Source organism: Xenopus laevis, chromosome 1L (genome assembly GCF_017654675.1).
Source record: "Xenopus laevis strain J_2021 chromosome 1L, Xenopus_laevis_v10.1, whole genome shotgun sequence".
Lineage (NCBI taxonomy): Eukaryota > Metazoa > Chordata > Amphibia > Anura > Pipidae > Xenopus > Xenopus laevis.
The window spans coordinates 230,699,459-230,725,484 of NC_054371.1; the positions used below are offsets into that span (position 1 = coordinate 230,699,459).

The 26,026-nt window shown below is 44.0% G+C and overlaps 1 protein-coding gene across 10 annotated transcripts in view; it reads left to right on the top strand.

Moving 5' to 3' along the window:
* The window catches only part of LOC108718947 (protein unc-13 homolog B), a 193,185-nt gene that overhangs the window by 105,371 nt on the left and 61,788 nt on the right, over positions 1-26,026 (top strand). For 6 of the 10 annotated variants that reach the window (XM_041570506.1, XM_041570508.1, XM_041570519.1 and 3 more), the window contains one exon: positions 24,848-24,894. In XM_041570506.1, the coding sequence (XP_041426440.1) occupies positions 24,848-24,894 (47 nt within the window). Of the gene's footprint in view, positions 1-8,837; positions 9,232-13,873; positions 16,418-21,994; positions 22,018-24,847; positions 24,895-26,026 lie in introns of those variants that run through there. The other 4 variants (XM_041570498.1, XM_041570500.1, XM_041570501.1 and 1 more) reach the window with 2 other exon arrangements.

Consider the following 26,026-nt stretch of genomic DNA (forward strand, 5'->3'; position numbering starts at 1 on the left):
TATACTGGCTGTGTGTAAGGATTGTGTCTGTGTAACACAACGTTGTGTCCTGGTGAAATGCATCATGGGATTTTGCCAATGGATGATGTAGAGATGGAGCAGACTTAATGGGTTTGCTGGTCCTAGGGCTGACACTCTCCCAATCTTACCTGAGCCATCAGTCTCTCCCATTTAGTGACCTGACTATAAGCACAATATTAGCTGCTTCTTTATTTTTTCACTGGGAGCTGCTTCCAGGGTCGACTGGGGGGCCCACGGGACTACTGACCCCTCTCCAGCCCCCCCGCCCACCCTACTGTTACGATACGCTCGGCACGCTGCGCGAATGGCGCAGAAATTTTTTTGGTAGAATCTGAACATCGGGAGAGGGGGTCTGGCTCGGGAGGGGCCCATGAGAGTCAGGGCCCTCTGGGTTTTTTCCCGGTGTCCCGTCGGACCAGTCCAACATTGGCTGCTTCATTGTACTGGGACCTAGAAATCTGCTCAGGGGTAGAAGGGGGGGTCCAATGTCCTCCAGTGTAAAGGTCCCCAACCTCAAACCCCAAAGTTGGGGAGCAACACAAGCATGAATAAAGTTCCTGCAGCTGTGATTGGCTATTTAGTAGCCGCTATGTGGCCAGGCGGCCTATAGGAAGCTTTGTTTGGCAGTACATCTCAGTTTTGCGCAACCAATACTTGATTCCCAGTAGGGATCAACCAAATCCACTTTTTGGGGATGTGGCCGAATCCTGAATCCTTCATGGAAGATTCATCCGAATCCGAAGCTAAATCCAAACCCTAATTTGCATATGTAAATGAGACGCTGTAGGAGTGCACTTCTTTTTTGTGTCACGTGATTTTAAGGATTCGGTTCAGCCAGTCACTTGGATTCCGCCCAATCCAAATCCTTCTACAGCTCATGGCCGAGTCCTGGATTCAGTGTATCCTTAATTCCAAGCCAGGAATTCAAAAAATAAGCACCTGTCTGGGAGCAACATGTTTATTATGAGACTGCCGCCCTGCTGGTCACTATAAATAAGACTGGATTGTACAAGGCTGGATCTTCACAAGGTGCTGTCCTCTGCCTTAGAGGGGCCAAATTACTTTTATTATTTTGTTAAATGTGTATAATAAATCTGATTTTACTTTATATTGAACTGTGATGTCATCAAGTGAAAACTGCTGTGTCAAGTGCTCAACACATTTCTCCTCCCGTTGCTAAGCATGCTGGGAATATACATTTGGCAACACAAAACAGGCGGCTGCATCTGATTATTATTATTATAAGGGTAATGATTCACCAGCGTCCCCTGAACTTTGCCTTTAAATCTCTCTGGGTTTTTCCTTCCACTGACTGCAGTTGGGGTGAGAGTTTGATGCAGTTCTACCTGTTCACTTCCAGCAGGTGGCGCTTGTCTGTGGGAAATGCTATTGGCTTTTGTGTTACAGGGAACTGTGCTTGTTCTTACTGGCTTGCAGGGAGTTGAGCTGGGAGTTGAGCTGGGAGTTGAGCTGGGAGTTTCCCATACCTTCACATATAACTGACACAAAGGTAAATGATATTGCCTGGAACTCCTCTGCCTTGTGATTGGCTCATACCTGAACCCCCAAGGAAATCCTGTAATGTTCAATTCTGCAATTCCTTGTGTCCTAGAACCTTTAGATCTGTAAAATCCTATAAAATATCCTAACTCCATGTTTATTTTGGGGCTCCTGTGGGTTTGTTTTAGGGATGCACCAAATCCAGGATTCGGTTCGAGATTCGGCCTTTTTCAGCAGGGTTCAGATTCGGCCGAATCCTTGTGCCTGGCTGAACCGAATCCTAATTTGCATATGCAAATTGTGGGGAGGGCGGGATTTCACGTGACTTTTTGTTTCAAAACAAGGAAGTAAACCAATTTTTCCCACTTTTTCCTTTCTCGCCCCTAATTTGCATATGCAAATTGTAATTGTTCTTGTCTGGCATATGCAAATTAGGATTCGGATTCGGTTCGGTATTTGGCCGAATCTTTCAAGATGGAGTCGGGGATTCGGCCGAATCCAAAATAGTGGATTTGGTGCATCCCTAGTTTGTTTTGAGTCTCATTTATTATAAGGTTATTCATAAGGGCGGGGGGGCCAAGGTGCAGAGTCAAATTGAAAATTTGAAATTCGTATTTAAGTATTTTTTTAAGGACAAAAATGTCAAATTCGACTAGGGAGTTATTCAAATTCGATTTGAGTTTTTAAAAAAATTCTAATTCGGTTTTCGAGATTTATCATATTCTGACCCATTTAAGAGCGCGAATTTGCCGATTCGCCACCTAAAACCTGACTAATTTCTGACATCAAGAGATCAATTTAGAGTTGTTTGCAGCCTTCCTGATATTCGAGTTTTTTTTCTGAGAAAAATCTCGAATCGAGTTTTGTTTTTTAAATTCAAATCTATTTCGATTTGAGTTTTCAGGTCGATTTAATACATCCAAGTTTGAAAAATTTGATTTTTTTAATAGATTTAGATTCCTCAAGTTGTGGGGAGTTTTTAATAACTCACATGAATTCGAAATTCAACCTTTGATAAATGTGCCTCCGTTACAAAGCAACACAAATGCTGAGCTCTTACCTGTACCTTTAATTCCTGGGGGGGGGCAATGAGTGTGGGAGCTTGGGACAGGGGAATGGGGTGACAGACATCAGATGATGACGGGGGCAGATGCCAGTCTCCTGTAGGGCACAATTCTGTGCTCGTCTATCTGCCTCCTGTATATTAACTGGGACATATCTGGGGCACTGCAGTAACCACAGCCCGAGGGCCACACGATGATCCCCAGGATTTCCCGGCAGTAAGTGGGGCCCATTAGTTCTAAATCCAGACCTGGCGCCCCCTCACCCACACACACCTCCACACTCCCAGTGACCCTTGGAGCTTACATCTCAATAATACGACTGGCATGTTACAGAAAGACTAAATGCCACGTGCCCATTAACATTCACCCGCCAGGGTGTCACCCTTATTATTCATGTTGCACCCCTGTAATTGGGCGCTGGCCAGAGGGTGCTGAGCAGCTCAGATAGTGACTGGGGTGAGAAATAACTGAACTCTAAGTAAATAGCAAACCCCTGGGCATTAATATCTCTGTACCAGCGAGAGACACGTGCCAGGCCTTGATAATAACATGCTCCCCAGTATTCAGTGATTGGCGCAGTTCAACTCTACCTCTCATCTACTCACCTAAATTATCTCATGCGCCGCCGACATGTTGTATCCAAGATGGCTGCAGTAAATACGCAGAATTATCTACTGTGTCGGGGGGAGATGGAAGGAAATTACATTAAATAGAGCGGAGAATTTATTTCTGTTAATATATTGGGAATATTTCTTTATAGTGGCCAGTGCTTGCTGTCAGCAAATGTTCCTGTCGGTTCCTAGAGAATGGGATTTCCCAGTCAAGCAGGTTTCTTAGTCGACACCCGTAACCTCCAAATTACTTGAGCCTGGAGCACGTCTAACGGTTTCCTCCTTGTATCCGTTTAGTCACAATTTTCCAATTATTGACAGCACCAATAATGGATTTCTTTTCTTAAAATACCTTTATTGAGACATAGGCTCAGACCCCAATACACTTGGCAACGTGTCTGAGCCTATGTCTCAATAAAGGTATTTTAAGAAAAGAAATCCATGATTGGTGCTGTCAATAATTGGCAAAATGGGATTTCCCAGCACCAACCCCGAAATGATAACCATTATATATATATATAATCCTACTGAGAATTCTCAGCATCAGTGAAATGCCGGCAGATATTTATCTCTGGAGCACTTCCCTTATAGAAGGGAGGTTTGTGCCCAATATCCCAGCAGTATTCCCGCAATATTCCAGCATTATCCCAGCCGTATTCCCGCAATATTCCAGCATTATGCCAGCAGTATTCCCGCAATATCCCAGCATTATCCCAGCAATATCCCAGCAGTATTCCTGCAATATCCCAGCAGTATTCCCGCAATATCCCAACAGTATTCCCGCAATATCCCAACATTATTTACACAATATTCCAGCATTATCCCAGCAATATCCCAGCAGTATACCCGCAATATCCCAGCATTATCCCAGCAGTATTCCTGCAATATCCCAGTATTATCCCAGCAATATTCCCACAATATCCCAGCAGTATTCCCGCAATATCCCAACAGTATTCCCGCAATATCCCAACATTATTTACACAATATTCCAGCATTATCCCTGCAATATCCCAGCAGTATACCCGCAATATCCCAGCATTATCCCTGCAGTATTCCTGCAATATCCCAGTATTATCCCAGCAATATTCCCACAATATCCCAGCAGTATTCCCGCAATATCCCAGCAGTATTCCCGCAATATTCCCACAATATCCCAGCAATATCCCAGCAATATCCCAGCAGTATTCCCACAATATCCCAACAGTATTCCCGCAATATCCCAGCAATAGCCCAGCAGTATTCCCGCAATATCCCAGCAGTATCCCAGTATTATCCTATAAATGTTCCCACAATATCCCAGCAATATCCCAGCAGTATTCCCGCAATATCCCAGCATTATCCCAGCAGTATCCCAATATTATCCCAGCAATGTTCCCACAATATCCCAGCAATATCCCAGCAGTATTCCCGCAATATCCCAGTACTCCTCATTCTCTGTTATGTGAGGCAGGTGCCTGTATAAAGGACCAGTTGTTCTTGTGGCTGTTCCTGTGTTTAGTTTATTGTATCACAACTGATTGGAATGGATTTAATTCCCCATGAGAAATAATGAAGCTGAATTGTGTGTAATCCACATGTGCTTCTACCTCCCAAATAATCTCTATTCTAATCCTCCCCGTGTCCTGCAAAACCCTACCCACAATTCCCTATGGGCCCAGGGCACATTTATGTCTCTCATTAAATGAGAAGCCACAATATGAGGTGAGTGCCGGGCCCTGGGTCAGACAGAAGCCAGTTAGTTATTCCTTTATCAACCTGTGCTGCTACATTTATATATTTTATACCAACTCCAGGGAGGGATATACATTCACTAGTGATGTGCCGGTCACCCAATTGCCCACAGTGGTGCATCGCTGGTGAATAGTCTTAGCTTGTCCTCTCCCCAATCTCTCTGTGCCAATCAAACCCCACAAGTGATGGGCCGCTTGTTAATATACTGACTGCGCCCCTATAATGATCTCAGAGGAGAGCGGAGTGGGGCGCAGGTATTTAGATTGTCGTAGAGGGACAGGCTGGGTTAGGTGAGGTTGGGGGTCTCTCGGGTTAGGGTTTTCGAGCCACACTAATTTGCAGCATTGTTACTGGTGGAATTGAACCCCCATTTTACACAAAGAAAAATGTGTAAAATTCAGGAAAATGTAAAATGAAGTAAATGCATCTATATTATATGTATATGTATATTAGTGGTAAATACTGAAGGGAGACTGGGTGGGAGGGGAATTATCTAGGAGCAAGTGCAAATATGTAGACCTTAATATACAATCATTTTTGGCACATTTATGTATAGAGACAATGTAGATCAGATCAGTAGGAGGGATGTCCAATTATTGGTGTTTCACCTTTTTTTTTTCATAACAACCAACCACTGTGCAATTAAATAAGAATTTACTTGAAATGACTCATTATTATTATTATTATTAGCCGCTCCCTCCTTGGTAAATTAATTTTCCTTCCCCTGAGCTCTCCCCCCCCCCCGGGTCAGTCAGGAGACCCCTCTTGAATAGGAGAATCCAGTATCTTTCCTTTGCAACTGCAATCAGGGAATCTATTGGAGCATCTAGTGTTTCCCCCGGGCTGTTCTCTTTCCCATGGTCAGACTCCCATCAGTACCAGCAGCTCTGATTCTCTGTATAGTTGGTTCTGATTCTCTGTATAGTTGGTTCTGATTCTCTGTATAGTTGGTTCTGATTCTCTGTATAGTTGGTTCTGATTCTCTGTATAGTTGGTTCTGATTCTCTGTATAGTTGGTTCTGATTCTCTGTATAGTTGGTTCTGATTCTCTGTATAGTTGGTTCTGATTCTCTGTATAGTTGGTTCTGATTCTCTGTATAGTTGGTTCTGATTCTCTGTATAGTTGGTTCTGATTCTCTGTATAGTTGTCTCTGTATAGTTGGTTCTGATTCTCTGTATAGTTGGTTCTGATTCTCTGTATAGTTGGTTCTGATTCTCTGTATAGTTGGTTCTGATTCTCTGTATAGTTGGTTCTGATTCTCTGTATAGTTGGTTCTGATTCTCTGTATAGTTGGTTCTGATTCTCTGTATAGTTGGTTCTGATTCTCTGTATAGTTGGTTCTGATTCTCTGTATAGTTCTGATTCTCTGTATAGTTGGTTCTGATTCTCTGTATAGTTGGTTCTGATTCTCTGTATAGTTGGTTCTGATTCTCTGTATAGTTGGTTCTGATTCTCTGTATAGTTCTGATTCTCTGTATAGTTGGTTCTGATTCTCTGTATAGTTGGTTCTGATTCTCTGTATAGTTGGTTCTGATTCTCTGTATAGTTGGTTCTGATTCTCTGTATAGTTGGTTCTGATTCTCTGTATAGTTCTGATTCTCTGTATAGTTGGTTCTGATTCTCTGTATAGTTCTGATTCTCTGTATAGTTGGTTCTGATTCTCTGTATAGTTGGTTCTGATTCTCTGTATAGTTGGTTCTGATTCTCTGTATAGTTGGTTCTGATTCTCTGTATAGTTCTGATTCTCTGTATAGTTGGTTCTGATTCTCTGTATAGTTCTGATTCTCTGTATAGTTGGTTCTGATTCTCTGTATAGTTGGTTCTGATTCTCTGTATAGTTGGTTCTGATTCTCTGTATAGTTGGTTCTGATTCTCTGTATAGTTGGTTCTGATTCTGAACTGTAGGGTCCTGTAGGTGGCGCTAGAGCACAATCCTTTAATAAAGTGCAGTTTTGTCTCCCTACAGACAGTTGCACACAGTGTGGTGAGATGGATACAATGTTGTTATTCATGGACACGAACATTGACTTGATTGGTGGTGTATCCAGTGGACCAGTATCAAACTTGCCCCATAGGATTTCTAAGCCTGTCTCCTCCTGCCCCATACACAGGTCAATATGTTATGGAGATGTTTGTGAGTAGCTGTGAAGTCCCTACTGCAACTTATTAGTAAGTTACACAGAGATTCGCCTAAAAATGTCTCGTGTGTTTCTCATGATACTCAAGAAATATAATATTTATCCTCTAACTCCCTGTGCATGTGGGGGAACGTCAGTGAAGAGGACCCTCAGATATGATTGCGTTGTATTATATAGTTATTACTTACCCCAGAGACTGAATGATCTTGCGAAAAAAAGCCTTTTAGGAGATCAGTTTGTCTTTCCTCACATTAACTCTTCCCTTTGGGGTAACAGTCACCCTGCTATAGTTCCAGGGGTACCCAGGGCACAAATAAACACTCACCCCAAATCTCCCCCTAACTGACCTTCAGACTGGGCCCCCTTAGCTCATAACAAGGTTACAGATATATAGAAACATTGGGGTGTCACCCTGTTATAGTTCCAGGGGTACCCAGGGCACAAATAAGCACTCACCCCAAATCTCCCCCTAACTGACCTTCAGACTGGGCCCCCTTAGCTCATAACAAGGTTACATATATATAGAAACATTGGGGTGTCACCCTGCTATAGTTCCAGGGGTACCCAGGGTACAAATAAGCATTCACCCCAAATCTCCCCCTAACTGACCTTCAGACTGGGCCCCCTTAGCTCATAACAAGGTTACAGATTTATAGAAACATTGGGGTGTCACCCTGCTATAGTTCCAGGGGTACCCAGGGCACAAATAAACACTCACCCCAAATCTCCCCCTAACTGACCTTCAGACTGGGCCCCCTTAGCTCATAACAAGGTTACAGATATATAGAAACATTGGGGTGTCACCCTGTTATAGTTCCAGGGGTACCCAGGGCACAAATAAGCACTCACCCCAAATCTCCCCCTAACTGACCTTCAGACTGGGCCCCCTTAGCTCATAACAAGGTTACATATATATAGAAACATTGGGGTGTCACCCTGCTATAGTTCCAGGGGTACCCAGGGTACAAATAAGCATTCACCCCAAATCTCCCCCTAACTGACCTTCAGACTGGGCCCCCTTAGCTCATAACAAGGTTACAGATATATAGAAATATTGGGGTGTCACCCTGCTATAGTTCCAGGGGTACCCAGGGTACAAATAAGCACTCACCCCAAATCTCCCCCTAACTGACCTTCAGACTGGGCCCCCTTAGCTCATAACAAGGTTACAGATATATAGAAACATTGGGGTGTCACCCTGCTATAGTTCCAGGGGTACCCAGGGTACAAATAAACACTCACCCCAAATCTCCCCCTAATGGGATATCCGTGAAAGTCCCTATACTGAGGTTATTTCTATGTGCAGTGTGTGTGGTACTCGTCACTCCTCTAGGGTGCTACACTGTATAATGTAAGTGAGTAGTAGATATATATATATATATGTATTATGTATATAGGCTGGTGCAGGTGTTGTTGCCACTATTAATGAATGAGGGAATGTGGTGAGTGTCACATTGATGTTCCAATGAGTATAGAGTAAAATAATATAATTATCACGCTGGTTGGTATCAGTTATATTATAACAATGATTTAAATACGTTGCCTGTTAATTTCCAGTGCCTGGGTGTGCAAATCCCCCTACAGTCAGTAATCCCCCCTCGTCTCTATCCGTCGGTCAGGATTCTGAGCTGACAGTTTTCTATTCATTTGGCTGATTGGGAGGCCGGGGTTGAGAGCTGCAGGGTGGGCTGACAGTTGGCTGGTATGGGGGGCTGTGGGAGGGAGTATAAGTAATGATGGAGTCAGCTGGGTGGGGGGAGTGGAAGCCTCAGTGCGTCTCATTGCGCTGGTAGGAAGGTGCCCGTTACTTGCCCGTTGCAGCGGATTCTCCGGCACACGACGTTGGATTCAGTTGTACCTGTGGCTCCTGCTTGTGCTTCTGCTGAATTCTATGTGACTGGGCTGGTGCCGACCAATTCTCTGAGGTTATTGGTGGTCGATACGAGAGGAACTTGCCGAGTTTCACTTCTTTTACATCAAGTCTTTCTCCTCTTTTTGGATTTTGGGTCTTGAATCTATTTCTCTGGCTCGTGGGAATCCAGCGCGGGGTTAGGAAACCTGCTCAGTTGGTTATCAGGACTGGTCAAACCCCCCCGTTCTGTTTAATAGCCCTTCCCTGCCCCCCTGTTGTACCTCTACTTGCGGCCGAGCCCTAAACCATCCAGGTAAGTGTCGCTGTGATTGGATGTAACGGAACAAGTGCCGAGTGTCGGCTGGTGAGTTGCGTTTCCACATTTACTTCTTCTAGACCCAATTAGTTCTGCTGCCCCATAAACCCCAAGCCTGGGCTCTCAGAACTGGATGGGGCTCTCCTAGGAATAGCGACAGCCGGGAAATATTGCTAATTGTGCTCCGTGTGCAAACGACTTGCTCCACTTATACTCATACCCTGACACATGCGAGTAACTGGGCAGCATATCTGTAATATTAACCCATTAGCTGCCAGGCAGTCGGCTCTCTATTCAGTGCGCTTCCCAGCAGGGACCTGGTTGGGTGACTGATTTAGTGTAACCTGTGCTTGGGGGGCATAAGGGAATTTGTAGGTTTTACTACAAGTCCCTCGGTGCAACTGAAGGGAACATCTTAGTAAGTAATTACTATAGTAAGTAAATAATGTGCAGCCTTGTGCCAAGTCATTTCTTTCTCTTCCCCCCATTACTTGTGTCAAGGTCCTCACACAATAGTGTCATTAAGTGCAGCTCCTCTAGCCCCGTGTTATGTGTGTGATTCCTGGAAATCCCATTCTATTTACTAATATGCTCATTCTCTTTCCCACTCTCACTAGGGACTCGCTTCTACTAAACAGAAATAACACATTTCCCTTTAGTCTGTCCTGACCAGAGTCTCCCTCAATATTACATATCAGGGCTCTTACTTATAACTCATTCTGTCCCCACAGTGAGAGTAGATCATAATCTAGTATGTCGATTGCCAGAGTTCAGGAATGACATTTGCATATCCCCCAGAGTGTGGGAATGTCAGTTGCGTATCCCCCAGAATGTGGAGACGGCAGTTGCATATCCCCCAGGGTGCAGGAATGACAGTGGCGTATCCCCTAGAGTCGGGAATGACAGTTGCGTATCCCTCAGAGTCGGGAATGACAGTTGTGTATCCCCCAGAGTGTGGGAATGTCAGTTGCATATCCCCCAGAATGTGGAAATGGCAGTTGCATATCCCCCAGGGTGCAGCAATGGCAATTGCATATCCCCCAGGGTGCGGAAATGACTGTTGCGTATCCCCCAGAGTTGGGAATGACAGTTGTGTATCCCCCAGAGTGTGGAAATGGCAGTTGTGTATCTCCCAGGGTGCAGCAATGGCAATTGAATATCCCCCAGGGTGCAGGAATGACAGTTGCGTATTCCCCAGAGTCGGGAATGACAGTTGCGTATTCCCCAGAGTCGGGAATGACAGTTGTGTATCCCCCAGAGTGTGGAAATTGCAGTTGCGTATCCCCCAGGGTGCGTGAATGACAGTGTTCATTGGTGTATCTCCAAAGAAGAGTGTATGTGGCACTTCTTTGGTTTATCTCCATGCGCCCCCAAGTGTAAAGGCAGCTTGTTGCTTCTCTGGTTTATATCCATTGGCATAGCCCAAGAGTTAGGGAATGTCAGCTTTTCTCTAGCAGCACAAAGCGCACTGTATACACAAACCTTCTTTATTTCTATTTGTGTTTGAGACTGAACAGCGGTACTCTTGCTCTTGTGCATACCCTCATAAAACAGCGCCCCCTGTTATATTATGCAGAGTGGCAGAATACTTGCTTGGCTCGAAGCTCTCGCTTACGTTATTCAGTGAATTCCATATAAAATATACAGTAAAAAGTATCCACCCCCTTGGAAGGGTTCAAGCCTTATAAACTCTGATCAACTGAAATCTGCTTTTATATAAGTGATTATTATGCATTTTAAGTGATTAAAATGCATAGTAATGAGAAACAGAAGAGACAGTAACTGATAGTGTAAGAATATTTCCTCTTTAGTGTGGCTCGCCTAAATCTTCACTGGTGCAGCCAGTTTTCTCCAGTCCAAGTCACTATGATCATTAAACCTGCCCTGTTAAGGTAACACAACACTCCCAGCAACTCCAAGAGAAAGTAATTGAAAAGCACAAATTAGGGGAACATTTCACTTGGGCAGGAGTAACAGCAATGGAAAGATCTAGTAGAATAGTAGTAATTCTAAAACAACTGGACTTGCTGAGTAATCATTGAAGACGTTTCACTACTCATCCGAGCAGCTTCTTCAATACAACTAGGGTTGCCACCTTTTCCCAAAAAAAATTCCGGCTGGTGGTGGTGGGTACAAAAAGGGGGCGTGGTGTGACGTCAAAGAGGCGGGGTTATGCTGAAAAGGGGCGGGCCAGGACAAGAACAGAAGGACAAGGTAAGTTTACAGGGGATTGGGGGCTGGCCGAGGGGGTCTATTTAAGGGTTTTACAAATTTACCGGCAGCTATATTGCCGGTAAATTTGTAATACCGGCCCCGGCCTTGGCAGGTGTTTTACCGGCTAGGCCGGTAAAATACCGGCCGGGTGGCAACCCTAAATACAACTGACTGGTGTGGGAAGATCTCGGCATATAAACTCTTCCACTAATCCAATCACAATGGCACATTGTAACTCATCAGAGAGGTGAAACTCACAGAGGTGTGATTGTGGGGTTACTGTGATAGTATTACCAAAGTAACTCCTAGAAAGAGATGTTACCTGTGAGAGTTGCATGAATGAATGAAACCCACCCATACAGATCAATATCTGTTGTTCGATTCCCACCATTCGGTGTGGGAAGTTCTCGGCATAGAAACTCTTCCACTAATCCAATCACAATGGCACGTTGTTACTCTTCAGAGAGGTGATACCTGAGTTTAAATGCTGAGAACTTTCCACACCAATCGGTTGAACTGAAGAAGCTGCTCGGATGAGCAGTGAAACATCTTTAACACACAAGTCCAGTTGTTTTAGAATTACTAGATATACCATGACATGGAAGAATGATATCTTCATAGTCAACAATGGAAAGAATATGGCACAGCTATAAATCTGCCAGGAAAGAATATTGTTGAAGACCTGAACGCTAATGGAGTTACATGCCTTAGTGACTGAGATTGGAGACACTATGCAAATTGTTGCTCAGGTATAATTAGAATTAACAAGCTATAATTGGGGAGCTTGACCGACTGTAAAGTGGGTGTCAGGTGCCAATACTGGAAGAGCCATACCTTGCACACAGTTACACAACATCCCATAACTTACTGAAATGGTAAATTAGTGGAAAAATGTTCTAGAGTTTAATGTGACCAACAATGAGCTTTTTGGTCAATAGATCAAACACAATATTTGGCACCATAAACCATAGTGAGTGATGGTGAGTCTGGAAGAAGTCAGTCTTCCAACCAGACAATGAGCCCAAACCCAAGAGTCAGATCTTCCTCCAACAAAGAGTTTATGGCTGTTCTATCTCGATCCATGATTCTAATGGGCACTAATATTTCCCCAATTCCTCTGAGAGCCACTATCCACACAGACTCAAGGCTGAAAATGCTGCCACTAAATACTGACTGAAAGGGGCTGAATACTTACACTATCAGTTATTTTGTGTTTTTTTCTTTTTTATTCATTTATAGCAGAACTCTGACATGGAAGAATCAATTCCTGTTGGTCAGTGTCAGAAAAAAGACAGATTCTCTGTGATTTAATGATCTCTGGCAATACAATGAAAACCTCCAACGGGGGTGAATTTTTTTATATAGAAAATATTTAGGCCATTAATTATGCCCCCAAGCACTGGTGTATAATGTAACAGTTAATGGATATTTTCAGTATCCCGGAACCCTGATTTGAACCTACTCATCCCTTCCCAGAAGTGTGTGAAATCTGCAGAACTGGTAAGTTTGTAGGCAGAGGTTCATCAGAAATCTTGGGGGTCCCTTATGACTAAATGGATGAGCCTCAAAGCAAACTTAGCAGGCCTTTGGTGCTATTGGGTCCCTCATTGCCTAGCCTGCCCATGACCCAGAGGACCCTATTGGCTCAGAATCTAGAGCACTTCCATGCCTAAAACACCTACAGCAATATAAGTTGGTCACCCCACAATGGGGCAGATTGTAGGTGCAAGTACATTTCCCTCCAGTTCTGTTAGCCCAGAAAGAACAGTAGCTACAGTGTTCTTACTGGTACTGCCCTTACAAAGGTGGAATCTCCAGCTTAATGTTTCCATAGTAATCTGCTGTAATTTTTAGGAAGCCTAGTAGGACTCCAATCTACATTACTTGTTTCTCATGCAAGTAAGCACAATGCTAAATACTCAGGTGACATTCCTCCGTGCCTTTTGGAAAGAAGTCTAAGATCCCCCCTCCTCAGGATGGGCCTAGTTCTGCCTTCTATAATGGAAGCACAAGTGGTTATTAGTTCCATTATACCAGGGGTCCCCAAACTTTTTTTTTTTTTTACCCGTGAGCCACATTCATATGTAAAAACAGTTTGGGAGCAACACAAACATGAAATAAATTCCTGGGGGTAACAAATAAGGGCTGTAATTTGCTATTTGGTTGCCCCTATGTGGACTGGCAGCCTACAGGAGGTTCTGTTTGGCAGTTTGGTGGTTTTTATACAAAAAAACTTGCCTCCAAGCCTGGAATTCAAAAATAAGTATCTGCTTTGAGTCCACCGAGAGCAACATCCAAGTGGTTGGTGAGCAACTTGTTACTCACAAGCTACTGGTTGGAGATCATGGCAATATACAGTCATGCGGCTCTGTGGTTTTTGCTAAGTCTGATGGCATTCTGTTTGATGTTTCCCTGTGTGTGACAGTTTCAAGATGAAATCTTCTTTGCTGCCCAACACCTCTGAAAGGACAACGCTACCTTAACCTCCCTGTTGACTTGTAGAACTATGATAAAGTGCAGGTGCTACAGCTGATGATGTTGGCCAGAAGCAAACTGAAAAGGCAAGAAAATGGCACTGCCCTTCGGCACAGAAAACCCTCTGTAAAGATATTTCCTTTTAAACAATCTAAAAGACAAAGACTAGCTCTGTGCCTCCGGGAGAAGATGAAACGGTTACTGCAAGGGCCTGTCGATAAGATTTCAGCCAACCATGATAACCAGAAATTCCCAGTGGAGATTGATACAGAGTTGTTTGTGTGCGGGATAAAGAGAACACCAAGCAGTGCATTTCAAAGTCCTGTTGACAATATGGAGCTGAAGGAAGATCCCAAGGAAGCAATTAGGACTTGTGTTGAAGAGCCAGATTTATGCTTCGCACCAAGTCTGAAGTTACCAGTAAACTCTGAAGAGCAAAACAGTTACGACCATGCAGAAAGCAACTCCTCAGATGAGGAAGACTCTGAAGTTCTATCACCATGCCAAACTAATGGCCTCCTCTCAGATAAGCAGGATATGTCCGCCATTAGTATCACAATGAGCTGGAGAGAGATTTCCGAACAAACACCACTGTTTTGTCCCAATATTCCGTTGGAGCCTGGCAGCAGGGGAAGCACTTCCACAAGTGACTGTTCCGGGGATGTAGTCGAATACATCTTCAAGGAGCTTCAAGGAATAAGCCGCATTCAGGCTGAGATCGCAGAACTAAGGCAACATTTGAGCTTGATTAAAGGGTCAGTCGAAGAGGTTTCCACTTGTGTTGACAGTGTCCTTAATGAAATTGAGGGCTTGCAAGTTGGCATAAAAAGCCCTGCCATAGCTTCAAGTGCAGAACTTTATAAAGACTCTCAGAACGAAGAGACCGTTTTGTACTTCTATGGTATTTCAGAACATGAGGGGGAGAATACATTGGATGCCATCCATTGTTTTTTATCTGATCACCACTGCTTTACTGGTATTCAAAGCAAAGAGTACATAAAGGATGCCTATAGGCTGGGAAATGGGGCAAGTGGTTTGGTAGACCCCAGACCAACAGTAGTTAAACTGGCTCGCCGTGAGCAGAGGGACTTTATTTTACAAAATTCTGTACATTTACAGAGTGGTGGAGTAAGGATTGTTCCATTTGAAGAGCACAATATTCAAGGTCTACAAAGTCGGAGTAGAGTTAATTCAGTGTCTGTTCTCCAGCAAGGTTTGAGGGAGAATCGGTGGAGCTCTGTGAGCCTCGATAAGGGTGTCGTACGGACAGATGATTCTGGTGGCGAGCGGAAAACAGAATCATTTCGTATCCGATATAAGAATTCCAGCACTGAGACTCAGTGCGCGGGGGAAGATTTTGTGTTTGCACAGAAGTCAACAAAATGCAATTTAACAGCAGAGCTGGAGGCAACTGGAAGTGAAGTATGTCAGGTCAAAGAGAACTGTGAACTGGAGAAAAGTGTGAGTCATCTGTGTATTCGCTTGGACTCACAGGAGTCTCAAAAAAACCTTCACATTACCAACCTACCTTCATCCATGGACAAGGGCAGCTGTAGGTGTGCCCGTCTTTTAACCCGTTCCAGCCACCTCAGTGCCTCTTCGGAAGGCGATGAAGCAGAAATAGCAATAAAGAGATGTTGCTCGATTGTAGATGAACACACATCTGAAGGGTTGTGTAAGGGAGAAAATGAACTGATTTCCTGCGACTCAAGGGTGCAATTTCGTAGCACTGAGAAGATAAACGTGATTATCAAAGATCCTTCTGGGAGTTTTACTTCTTTAAGCTTTGATGACACAGTAGACAAACGTTCCGATGGAACCGTTGCGGAAACCTTGAAGGAAGTGGTCCACATAGATCTAGACACCCAAGATCAGACCGGACATGTATTTAGGGATTTCCTCAATCAGCCTGATGAGAACATTGATATCGTGGATATAAAGTTTTATGCTAATAAACTAGGCAAAGCTCTTAACCACTTTAGATCTGCCCTGAAAGTGGTTTTTAATAAGCTGGAAAGTCCAGAGGCCTTTATGGAAAGCAAAGAGAGTGGATTTCCAGTGCATGACTGTGACAGTATACCCAGTGTGGGCAGTGGGCACTTCAATGAGAGTATCCCCACTCAGTCAAGCAGAAGTAACAGCTACAGTTCCAGCTCTAATCTGAAGGAAGATGCCTATTTTGTGCTCAACGGGGTCTCCTCTCTACCTCATGAGTCTTCTATCCCTTCCTTGATCCTTTCCCCTGATGTGGACTTGAATTGTGCCCAGCCCCTGTCACTCTCCGATCAGACCTTGGAGTCCAGTGAACCAACAGAGGAGCTGAAGGAAGGCAAACCCATGAGACTCGATCAGGTGTGTGCAGAGACCATCTACCTGAACAAGTGCATCAACAACTTCAAGAATGTGCTGAGGGAGAAGAAGAAGCTGCAACGAAAGCTCTTGAAGGACATTGTGCAGGAAACGTTCTGGGTCTCTGGAGAAGAAATGACTTCAGGTATATTCCGCTCCCTGTCTATGGGTAATGCATGTTTAGGGCAGTGGGACATTCTTCTCGGTTAACGGAGGGTGGCCAAACCCCGGTTTTAATGTGAAATCCAGATTCTCTTTTATTAATAGTAAAATGTATAATTTCATCGCCTTTGTGGTAACTGTGACGTTCACTCACTACAACTGTAATATTATTCCTACATTGAAGCAGTGTGCTCATCTGTTCAGGGGGCCAAGAACTTGCTCTTTTTTTACAGACTTAAGTAAATATAAAGAGATGTCAAATATTGGGATGGGATTTACTGTATATACATTCCACACTGTATACAGTATAGAGAGAATATATTATATAGTATATATATTAATAGGGGTAGAACAGGGTGTTTCTGTATATGAATATTAGGGAACACAACATTACAGAATGCCTTTGGATTTTGGGGAGAGAGAGAGAGGTGCAATTTAGCACAGAGTTGTGTAGTCTCGTATGACTCTGTCCCATAGATCATTATTAGCGTGAGCTTGGGCCGCTGGGGAGGCAAGTGCTTTTTTGGCTCCTGTCTCAGGGTATAATGGAGTCTGTGAGTGTCAGAGCTGGATGGGAGAAATTGATTTTATGAGTAAATAAGAGCTGTGTTTGTTATTTCACACTGATCTATAGTCCCAGGAGGAATCTGACTGAGCTGTTTACTTACTGCACTCGTTTTTACCTCTAACCATGAGATTTCAACCACTCTCTGCCTAGGGGTGATGTACGGCTCAGGAAAAACTGAACCTGCAAAACCTTAACCAACCCGCCCAATCATAACCGGCAAAATGTTGCCATTGTAGGACCTGCACCAGACTCCTACATCTTCTCACTCTCTACATTACTTCTGTGCGCCTCTGGTTCCAAGAAAGGGAATCCATGAGAGCAATGGAGGAGGTAAGTTCCCCAGTCTGACCTGCACTCAGATCTGGACTAGGAGTGAAAATAGACCCTGGCATCTCAAGTACACAGAAGCCCAAATAGCCCAACACCAGCCTACTAAATAGTGACTGTCTATGGCATCTTACAGCAGCCCCTCTGGCATTTGCCAGAACCCACAGATGGCCAGTCTGGATCTGCCTGCACCCAACCTGAACCCGCAATGGTTGGCCATATTTTAGTCTGAACCCGCTCATCTGGGGCTCAACCATTGGGTCATTGCGGGTTTCGGGTCAACCTGCACATCACTACTTCCCAGTGTATATGTTCCAGCATCCTTAGTGTAGGGTTGCCATCCAGCCAGTATTTTACCAGCCTAACTGGTAGGCTGGTAAATGCTGGGGCCGGCATTACAAATGTAGCAGCAATGTCGTTGCCGGTAAATCAGCAATACTGGCCAGCCACCAATCCACCCAAAACCTGCCCCAAATATACCCATTCTCTTCTTTTTCTCCTCCCCATCCTCCTGCGGTGCCTGTGATGTCATAGCCACACCCAGATTCTGCCACTGGCCCGTCCCTCCTATGTCACCTCCCATCCCTTTTGTTGCCGCCCCCACTGCTGGCCTGTAAGTTTATGCCAAAAAGGTGGCAACCCTAGTCATACGCAACAAATGGAGCAATGCAGCTTTGATTATTCTGCTCTAAAGGGGACATTTTACTTTAGAATTAGCTTTTAATGCAATGTGAACATTGCCATTGCGATATCAGCCCAGTGGCTTCTTTTGAGGTACCAATATGGCTGACTTTCATCACTTTAATAGAAATTCATGTAGTCATTGGGGCTCTATGCCGATTGCCCTTTGTTTTTTTATTTATATAAATATTAATTTAAACCCCCCAAATCCCATGTCAGCCACATGCTTGTGATTATGTGAGAGTGTATTCTGTAAGTACCCGCTAGTATTAGCGCTGAATATCAATATGGCGGCAGGAAGGTGCTGCGTGCTGACAGTTACACACTGTTTCCTGACATACGACGGGACAATTCTTATTGCAAGTGTCATATTTACTCAAGACTAGTAACCCGTGGCAACTAATCAGAATATGCATTTCATTTGCTTTTACTGCAGTTGTTTAATAAGAGCTTATTGCTTGTTAGTTGCTATGGTAACTGCCCCAGAGTATCCTTTTGCCAGTTTTGTGAATTTTCAACCCTGTAAATGAGACTTTGGGGTTGTCGCCTCGCGTCTTTGAAACAAGATGCCATGGCTAATGAGCAATCCATTTAGATGCCACAAGCTCCAGGGGTCCCAGTGCCATGATGCAGTCGGGCACCTACAGACATTATAACAAATCCTGCAGCGCTGGGATTTTATATGTGTCCTGTTTAAACACAGGCAATGTAACGATATGAAGGCATCAAATGCCCAGACTAGATGTGAGGCTGTGCCAGGACAGTAGCCCAACCAATGGCCATTAGGTTTTTCTTTCCTAGATTCCATCACATTAATATTCCTTTAGAAGAGCCATTACACAGTAGGCTCCTGACTGTCAGTATTAGCTGCCTGTTGGGGCTACTGGCTTCCACCAGATAATGTAGATGTGAAGTTAAAGGGAAATACGTATGCAGAGACATTCATTAGTATTCTATAATGTGTGTGTGTTTATAGAGAGGGAACAGCTGATGCAGCAATGCCATTCCCACAATGCAACACTCTCTTGGCACCTCTGGTCCTTGTGCCATTGTTGTGTAATTGGGAATCTGATGTCTGTCTGGGTGGAGGATAATGGGGGTAATGTAATGAAAGGCGCAGAGTTTGCTGTAGGCCTAGTCACTTATAGTAACCAATCAGCAAGAAGCATTTACTGGTAAGCTCTTTAAAAGAAAGCATCCTATTGGTTGCTATGGGTTACTATACCTGAGCAAACTGTGCACTTGATATGTCATTCCCTGAAATAGATCTGGGCCCATATGGAGTCCAGATGTTTCTGTGATTGATATTCATGGAACAGGCTTTACCATACTTTACCATTAACTACAGACTTCATTAAATATTTTAGAAACCTCCCATTTCAAACTGGAGTGCACCACCTGCAAATGCATAGCTGCCTCTATAGGGATGCTGAACTTTATATACAGTAGCTGCTCTAGCTGTAGGGCATTTGGGCTGTAAATAGGGCAGTTGGGATGTAAATAGGGCAGTTGGGATGTATATAGGGCGGTTGGTGTTGCTGAGGGGTAGATGGTGTTTGCATGTAAAATAGGTCTTGCTGTAAGAAGCTGCTTCCATTGTAGAATAGTGTAGAATAGCTGGTATAATGTTAAGATTGCTGCTTCCATACTAGGATAGCTATGTATTGTAGTACGGGGTAGAATAAGGGATTGGGGAATGGCATAGAATAGAATAAGGGATTTGGGGATGGGGTAGAATAAGGGATTGGGGATGGGGTAGAATAAGGGATTGGGGATGGGGTAGAATAAGGGATTTGGGGATAGGGTAGAATAAGGGATTGGGGGATAGGGTAGAATAAGGGATTGGGGATGGGGGAGAATAAGGGATTGGGGGATAGGGTAGAATAAGGGATTGGGGATGGGGGAGAATAAGGGATTGGGGGATAGGGTAGAATAAGGGATTGGGGGATAGGGTAGAATAAGGGATTGGGGGATGGGGTAGAATAAGGGATTGGGTGATGTTGTAAGATTCCATACTAGGATAGCTATGTATTGTATGGGGTAGAATAAGGGATTGGGGAATGGCGTAGAATAAGCAATTGGGGGGATGGGGTAGAATAAGGGATTGGGGGATGGCGTAGAATAAGGGATTTGGGGATGAGGTCGAAAAAGGGATTGGGGATGGGGTAGAATAAGGGATAGGGTAGAATAAGGGATTGGGGGATGGGGTAGAATAAGGGATTGGGGAATGGCATAGAATAAGGGATTTGGGGAATGGGGTAGAATAAGGGGTTGGGGCATGGGACAGAATAAAGGATTGTGGGATGGTTTACAATAAGGGATTGGGGGATGGAGTAGAATAAGGGATTGGAGGATGGGACAGAATAAGGGATTGTGGGATGGGTAGAATAAGAGGATGGGGTAGAATAAGGGATTGGGGTAAAATAAGAGATTGGGGGATGGGGTAAAATAAGGGATTGGGGGGATAGGTTAGAATGGCTCCTATGTAGCTTTTAGGTACATTGAATAATGAACAGATAAAGTGCAGTTTGCTACGTTTCAGATGAGCAGTGAGAGAAAAAGCTTGAGCGTCTGGAGAGATTCTCCGACATTATGACTAACACTCCGGTGCCTCCAGGCTGTGAGGATCCAGCAGAGACGCTTGTCGGGATGAGTTTGTGGGAGTGAACGTCGCTACTACAGATGCATGTGTCATTGTCACTATAGACCGGCACGGGGGAGTTTCATCTATTGGAATCTTGTCATGTTTTCTTAACAGTTTAGAACATTATGGAGATCTGCTTTGTTTCTGTACAGTAAATAGTAAACATTACCAGGTCTCAAAATATTTACCTTGATATGGAGTTCCTAGTGCACATGTAGAGCCAGTAATGTCTGTGATTCCCAGTGTTACAAGTTAGGAGGCCTCCTTCTATGTTGGGGCCAAGAGAATCAGAAGGTTGTCTCCATCTCATTTTGGGGTGAAGATAGTTTGTGGCCATGTTTGAGGGAAGGGGGTTAGAAGCACGTGACCATGTTTGGGGGAATGGGGTTAGAAGCTTGTGACCATGTTTGAGGGAAGGGGGTTAGAAGCTTGTGACCATGTTTGAGGGAAGGGGGTTAGAAGCTTGTGACCATGTTCGGGGGAAGGGGGTTAGAAGCACGTGACCATGTTTGAGGGAAGGGGGTTAGAAGCACGTGACCATGTTTGGGGGAAGGGGGTTAGAAGCACGTGACCATGTTTGGGGGAAGGGGGTTAGAAGCTTGTGACCATGTTTGGGGGAAGGGGGTTAGAAGCACGTGACCATGTTTGGGGGAAGGGGGTTAGAAGCACGTGACCATGTTTGAGGGAAGGGGGTTAGAAGCACGTGACCATGTTTGAGGGAAGGGGGTTAGAAGCACGTGACCATGTTTGGGGGAAGGGGGTTAGAAGCTTGTGACCATGTTTTGGGGAAGGGGGTTAGAAGCAGGTGACCATGTTTGGGGGAAGGGGGTTAGAAGCACGTGACCATGTTTGGTTTCCCATGTAAGTGAGAGGCCTTGTAACCAGCCAGTGGTGGCACAGTAGATGTTTAACAATAAACAATAAATGCTCAGTACATGTATAAGAACACATGTAATAGGAAAGCCAACCTAAAGCCTCTATCCTGAAAGTCAAGCCCCAGATGGAAGGACACGTAGATTTTTTCCTTGCCTTCAAACTGCTTGCATATAGGTGGCCTATTAAGTGTAGGAAATGTTATTCATGTGCAGCTTTCTGTATAGCCATGAAGTCTGCAAATAGTTTATCTATAGCCATTTATTTTATGGGTTTTGTGTGCATCCAATTCAATGGGGTGAAGTGTGATCCATAATCCTGGCTATTAGATGATTGCAAGTTCTTGGCCTCCTCTGACTATTCAGCTCATTGCATCAATATGTCTGCCCAGAGCTGTGCTGCTCCACTTACCCAGGGCTGCTCCATTAACTCTTCTTTTCCTCTCCTTCCTTTCCTCTTCTTTCCAGAGGAGAGTAGAGCAGAATATCAGGTTATTTACTGTGCTCTGTCTGTGTGCGTATGTGTGGCCCCCGCATCTGTCCTGGCATGTGCCGTTCAACATTTGGCTTGGCTGTGTGATCTGCCCTGTGTGTGTGGGTCTTTCTTCCTTGTGGCAAGTAATTGGTTACACCATACCCCCAGAGTCTGTTCAATGCTAGGGGTGGGTGACAGTGGCCACATTGAATCCACATAATCCTACATAATCAATTAACTATTATATGAATGGCACAGGATGCAGCACAGAATCCATTACAGTCTTCGGCCGGCACCTGAATCGCTAAAAAGTCATGCAGTTGCATGGTTTCTATGGTCAGTCATCGTAATTGCACCAAAATTGCTGCTGTCTACAGGGTACTAAAATTCATTTAAAGGTGCACTTCCCCTTTAAGTGTTATTGCACATAATGCTAAGCAACACCTATGGGTAGATTTATAAAAAGATTTAATTTTGAAAAAATGTGAATTTTTTTACTCTAAAAAAAAATCGAATGTACTCACAACTCGAATGGGAGGTATTTATGAAAAAATTAGAAAGTCGTTGGGAACGATCAAAGAATTTGTTTAGAATCGAATACAAACGAAACTCGAATTGAATATGAACGAGACTCGAAACGAATTTTCCTCAAAGAAATCTGGAAAGCCGGGAAGGCTCTTAACATATTCAAATAGGTCAATGGACCTCAGCCATTGACTTGTAAATGAACTCGGCCGGTTTTAGGTGGTGAATATTCATATTAGAACTGTTTCCATGGTTGAGAAGTGATAAATCTCACATTCAAATTTACATTTACAATTGGGGGGATTAAAATTTGAATGTGTGAATTTTGATACAAAAAAAAATTAAGGTTCAACTTTAAACTGATTAACTAAACCCACCCAACTAAAATGAAGACTGTGAGTATGGAATATTATATGGCCCCAGAGGACCCCACGTACAACCCGGGTAGGAAGTGATTCTACAAGAGGAACATTGTAGTAACAAGCAGACGTTTGCTTCTGCCAGGTCACCTCGAGCAACCAGTCGGCAGTTAGTATTTACTACTCATCTCTTTGACTGCTTTGAGGTCCAAGCCCAAGACAAGGCTTGTGTTTTAGGGTGGCCATATAGAATAAGAATTGCAGTAAAGTGAAAACAAGCTGCTCCAGAACATCAGTGTTGAATAGCTCACCAAGTAGATCATGTGGTCCAGGCGCACCAGCCCCTCAGCTTCAGGGAGCGGCAAACCAGAATGTACGAGAAGAAAATCAGGGCTATCTGGAACTCGGGGCCAAAAAATGTAGTTAAAAAATATCTATTAGTCAAAGTTAAAAATGTTTTCTTTTTTTTTTTTTCTTCCTTTTTTCCAATTGTTTCTGATTGGTTGTTTTCTGTATAAAAGCTAATTTCCTGTATGGGAGATCTTGGGTACCTTTCGGGTACGAAATGCATTGGGCCGATGGAGATGTAAGAAAATTTTTTGACCAATAAAGACATTTTTTTAACTAAATTTTTGAGTGCCGGATAGCCATGTTTTTCTTATCATATGTTCTGGTTATACACAATAAGATCCGCTCTTTTGGCGAACTCGCAAAACTAGTGGATATTTCCCCAAAATGCCCACCCACGGCAGGGTGATATCGGATCAGTCCGAACGTTCTGCCCTATCGTTGATTGGATAACAATGAAGAGAATGGGTGCCGACGGATCGTAGGACTGCATCAACTAGCCAATGCGGTCCTCGATCGACAGAAAAATCTAACCTCTCGATATCTGCCAGATTTTTGGCCTGATATCGATCAGGGAGACCAATCAGAAGCCTCCATACACTGGCAGATAAGATGCCAAATCAGTCTAAAGGACTTTGATCTGCCCATGTATGGCCTCCTTTACTCTGTAGTTGATGGAGTCCTCACAGACCTGTACTCTTGATCAGTCGTCTTCTTACTGGTATCATTGGGTACCAACTGAACTCTGAATTAGAGCATTTCATGCCAGTCTCATTGTTTTTCCTCTGTATCAAGCTCAGAACTAGAAGAGGGCACTGGCTGTAACTAATGTTTTTGCTGATTGCTATAGTCGTGTGCCAATAACAGTACAGCATGGATATGAGTTTGGCCATGTAGGTCTAATCTACAGTATAGTGAATAAAGTACCCCCTATTGTAAAACATAAGGATATTATAAGTTACCAAGGAGTTACATGACTATATAAAAGCACAAGGCCGAAGGCTGGGTGTTTTTATACAGGTCATGGAACTCTAAGGTGACTTTAATATCCTCATATTTTCCAACAAGGGGGACTTTATTTATTATAAAACACAAGTTTTAGTCATGTGTCAAAAATGACATCACTACTCACCATTTATAATTGATGACATCACTAGTCACTGTTTATAAGGATATCATTTACAAGATGTTCATGGCCTTTGTGTATTATATATATTATATTGGCAATGGAGGTACTGATCATATTATAAACAGGCATATGCCTCGTTGGCTGAACTCTACTGGTACAATTGGCCTTTGTAGGCATCGCTGGCACTGAACTGACTCCTGTATCTCCCTAACATCTGTTGGTGCCACTTACATTGGCACTGTTGATGTCACTTTCCCTGCCATTGTTGGTATCACCCGTCCTACTGAAGTTGGTGGTTTCACCCGCTCTTGCGCTGTGGGTGTTTTATTGGTGCACCCTGCCTGGCTGCTGTCTGTGTTGCTGGTGCCTCTGGAAACAGGAGTCTGTGTGTGTGTTGTGTTATGTAATATCCAAAGTGCTCACTCCAATATCCAAGTGCTCACTCACACTACATTCCTTGACTTCTTTTTCTTTGTTCCTCTTAGACACAAGATGATGGGGATCCATCCAAACCACCGTGGTTTAAAGGAGGGTAAGTAAGTGATTTTATTCATGTGAGCAGAAGGTAGAATTGCTGTGCCAATAGGAGTCTCTGTGGAGAGTACCAGCTGTGGGTCTCCCCAGGAATCTCCCAGTGGGAAGAGTCTGGCTTTGCTCTGTGCAGTCTGTTTGCTAATTGGAAGTAGTTTTCATGCAGAAAAAGGCTATAATTGCTGTTTAGTTTGGAGTCCTCTTCGTTTGAGTACATTTGATGATCTCCATATGGCATTGCTTGTCTGATGTTGTGTTTGATAAGCATCCAGCGCTTGTATTTATAATAATCCTCTTCAAACAGAAGGCAGAGATTTCAATGTGCTGCTGGCGGGAAGATCTGCAGTCGCACACAGCCATTACCAAGCAGCTCTTTTTCTGTAGTTTAGGGAAAATCACATACCGCTAGGCTTGAAATCTTCATGTTATAGTTTTCTAGTGAAATGAATCTGGTCACTCCAATCAACTAGGTTGCTCATCTATTCTCCTGACCCCATTCTTGCAGTTTTATAATTCTTACATCTCTGACACAGTAGTCTTTTGCTTCCCCACAACAAGAATGAGGACCAAAAGCTCCTTTGATGGGGGTTGAGTAGGAAGACCTGCTTCTATGTGAAGAGGGAACACTGCTTGTGTAGATCGTTAGGAGTGAAAACATGAGGTTGAGGTTGAATAAAGGGTTGAATGAAGGCACATGTCTATCAAGTTTTGTTTGATAAGGCAGTAGCAGGGGTCGAAAGATATTTTTATTAGAACAAAAAATCAGTGCAGTTAGTTGTGAGTAAAAATTTTAAAGCAGATTGGAGTCCAGGAGTGAGAAGGCCAGAGCTGCTCGGGGGGCAGGGGGGGGGGCAGGGGAGAGTGAGAAGGCCAGAGCTGCTCGGGGGGGGGGGGAGAGAGTGAGGAGGCCAGAGCTGCTCGGGTAGGAGAGTGAGGAGGCCAGAGCTTCTTGGATGGGAGAGTGAGGAGGCCAGAGCTGGTCAGGTGGGAGAGTGAGGAGGCCAGAGCTGCTCGGGTGGGAGAGTGAGGAGGCCAGAGCTGCACAGGTGGGAGAGTGTTTGAATAAAGCTTAATTATGCATCTCATTTGCTAAAAAATGTTGATCAAAGTTGATAATCTAAAATCTTAGTGTG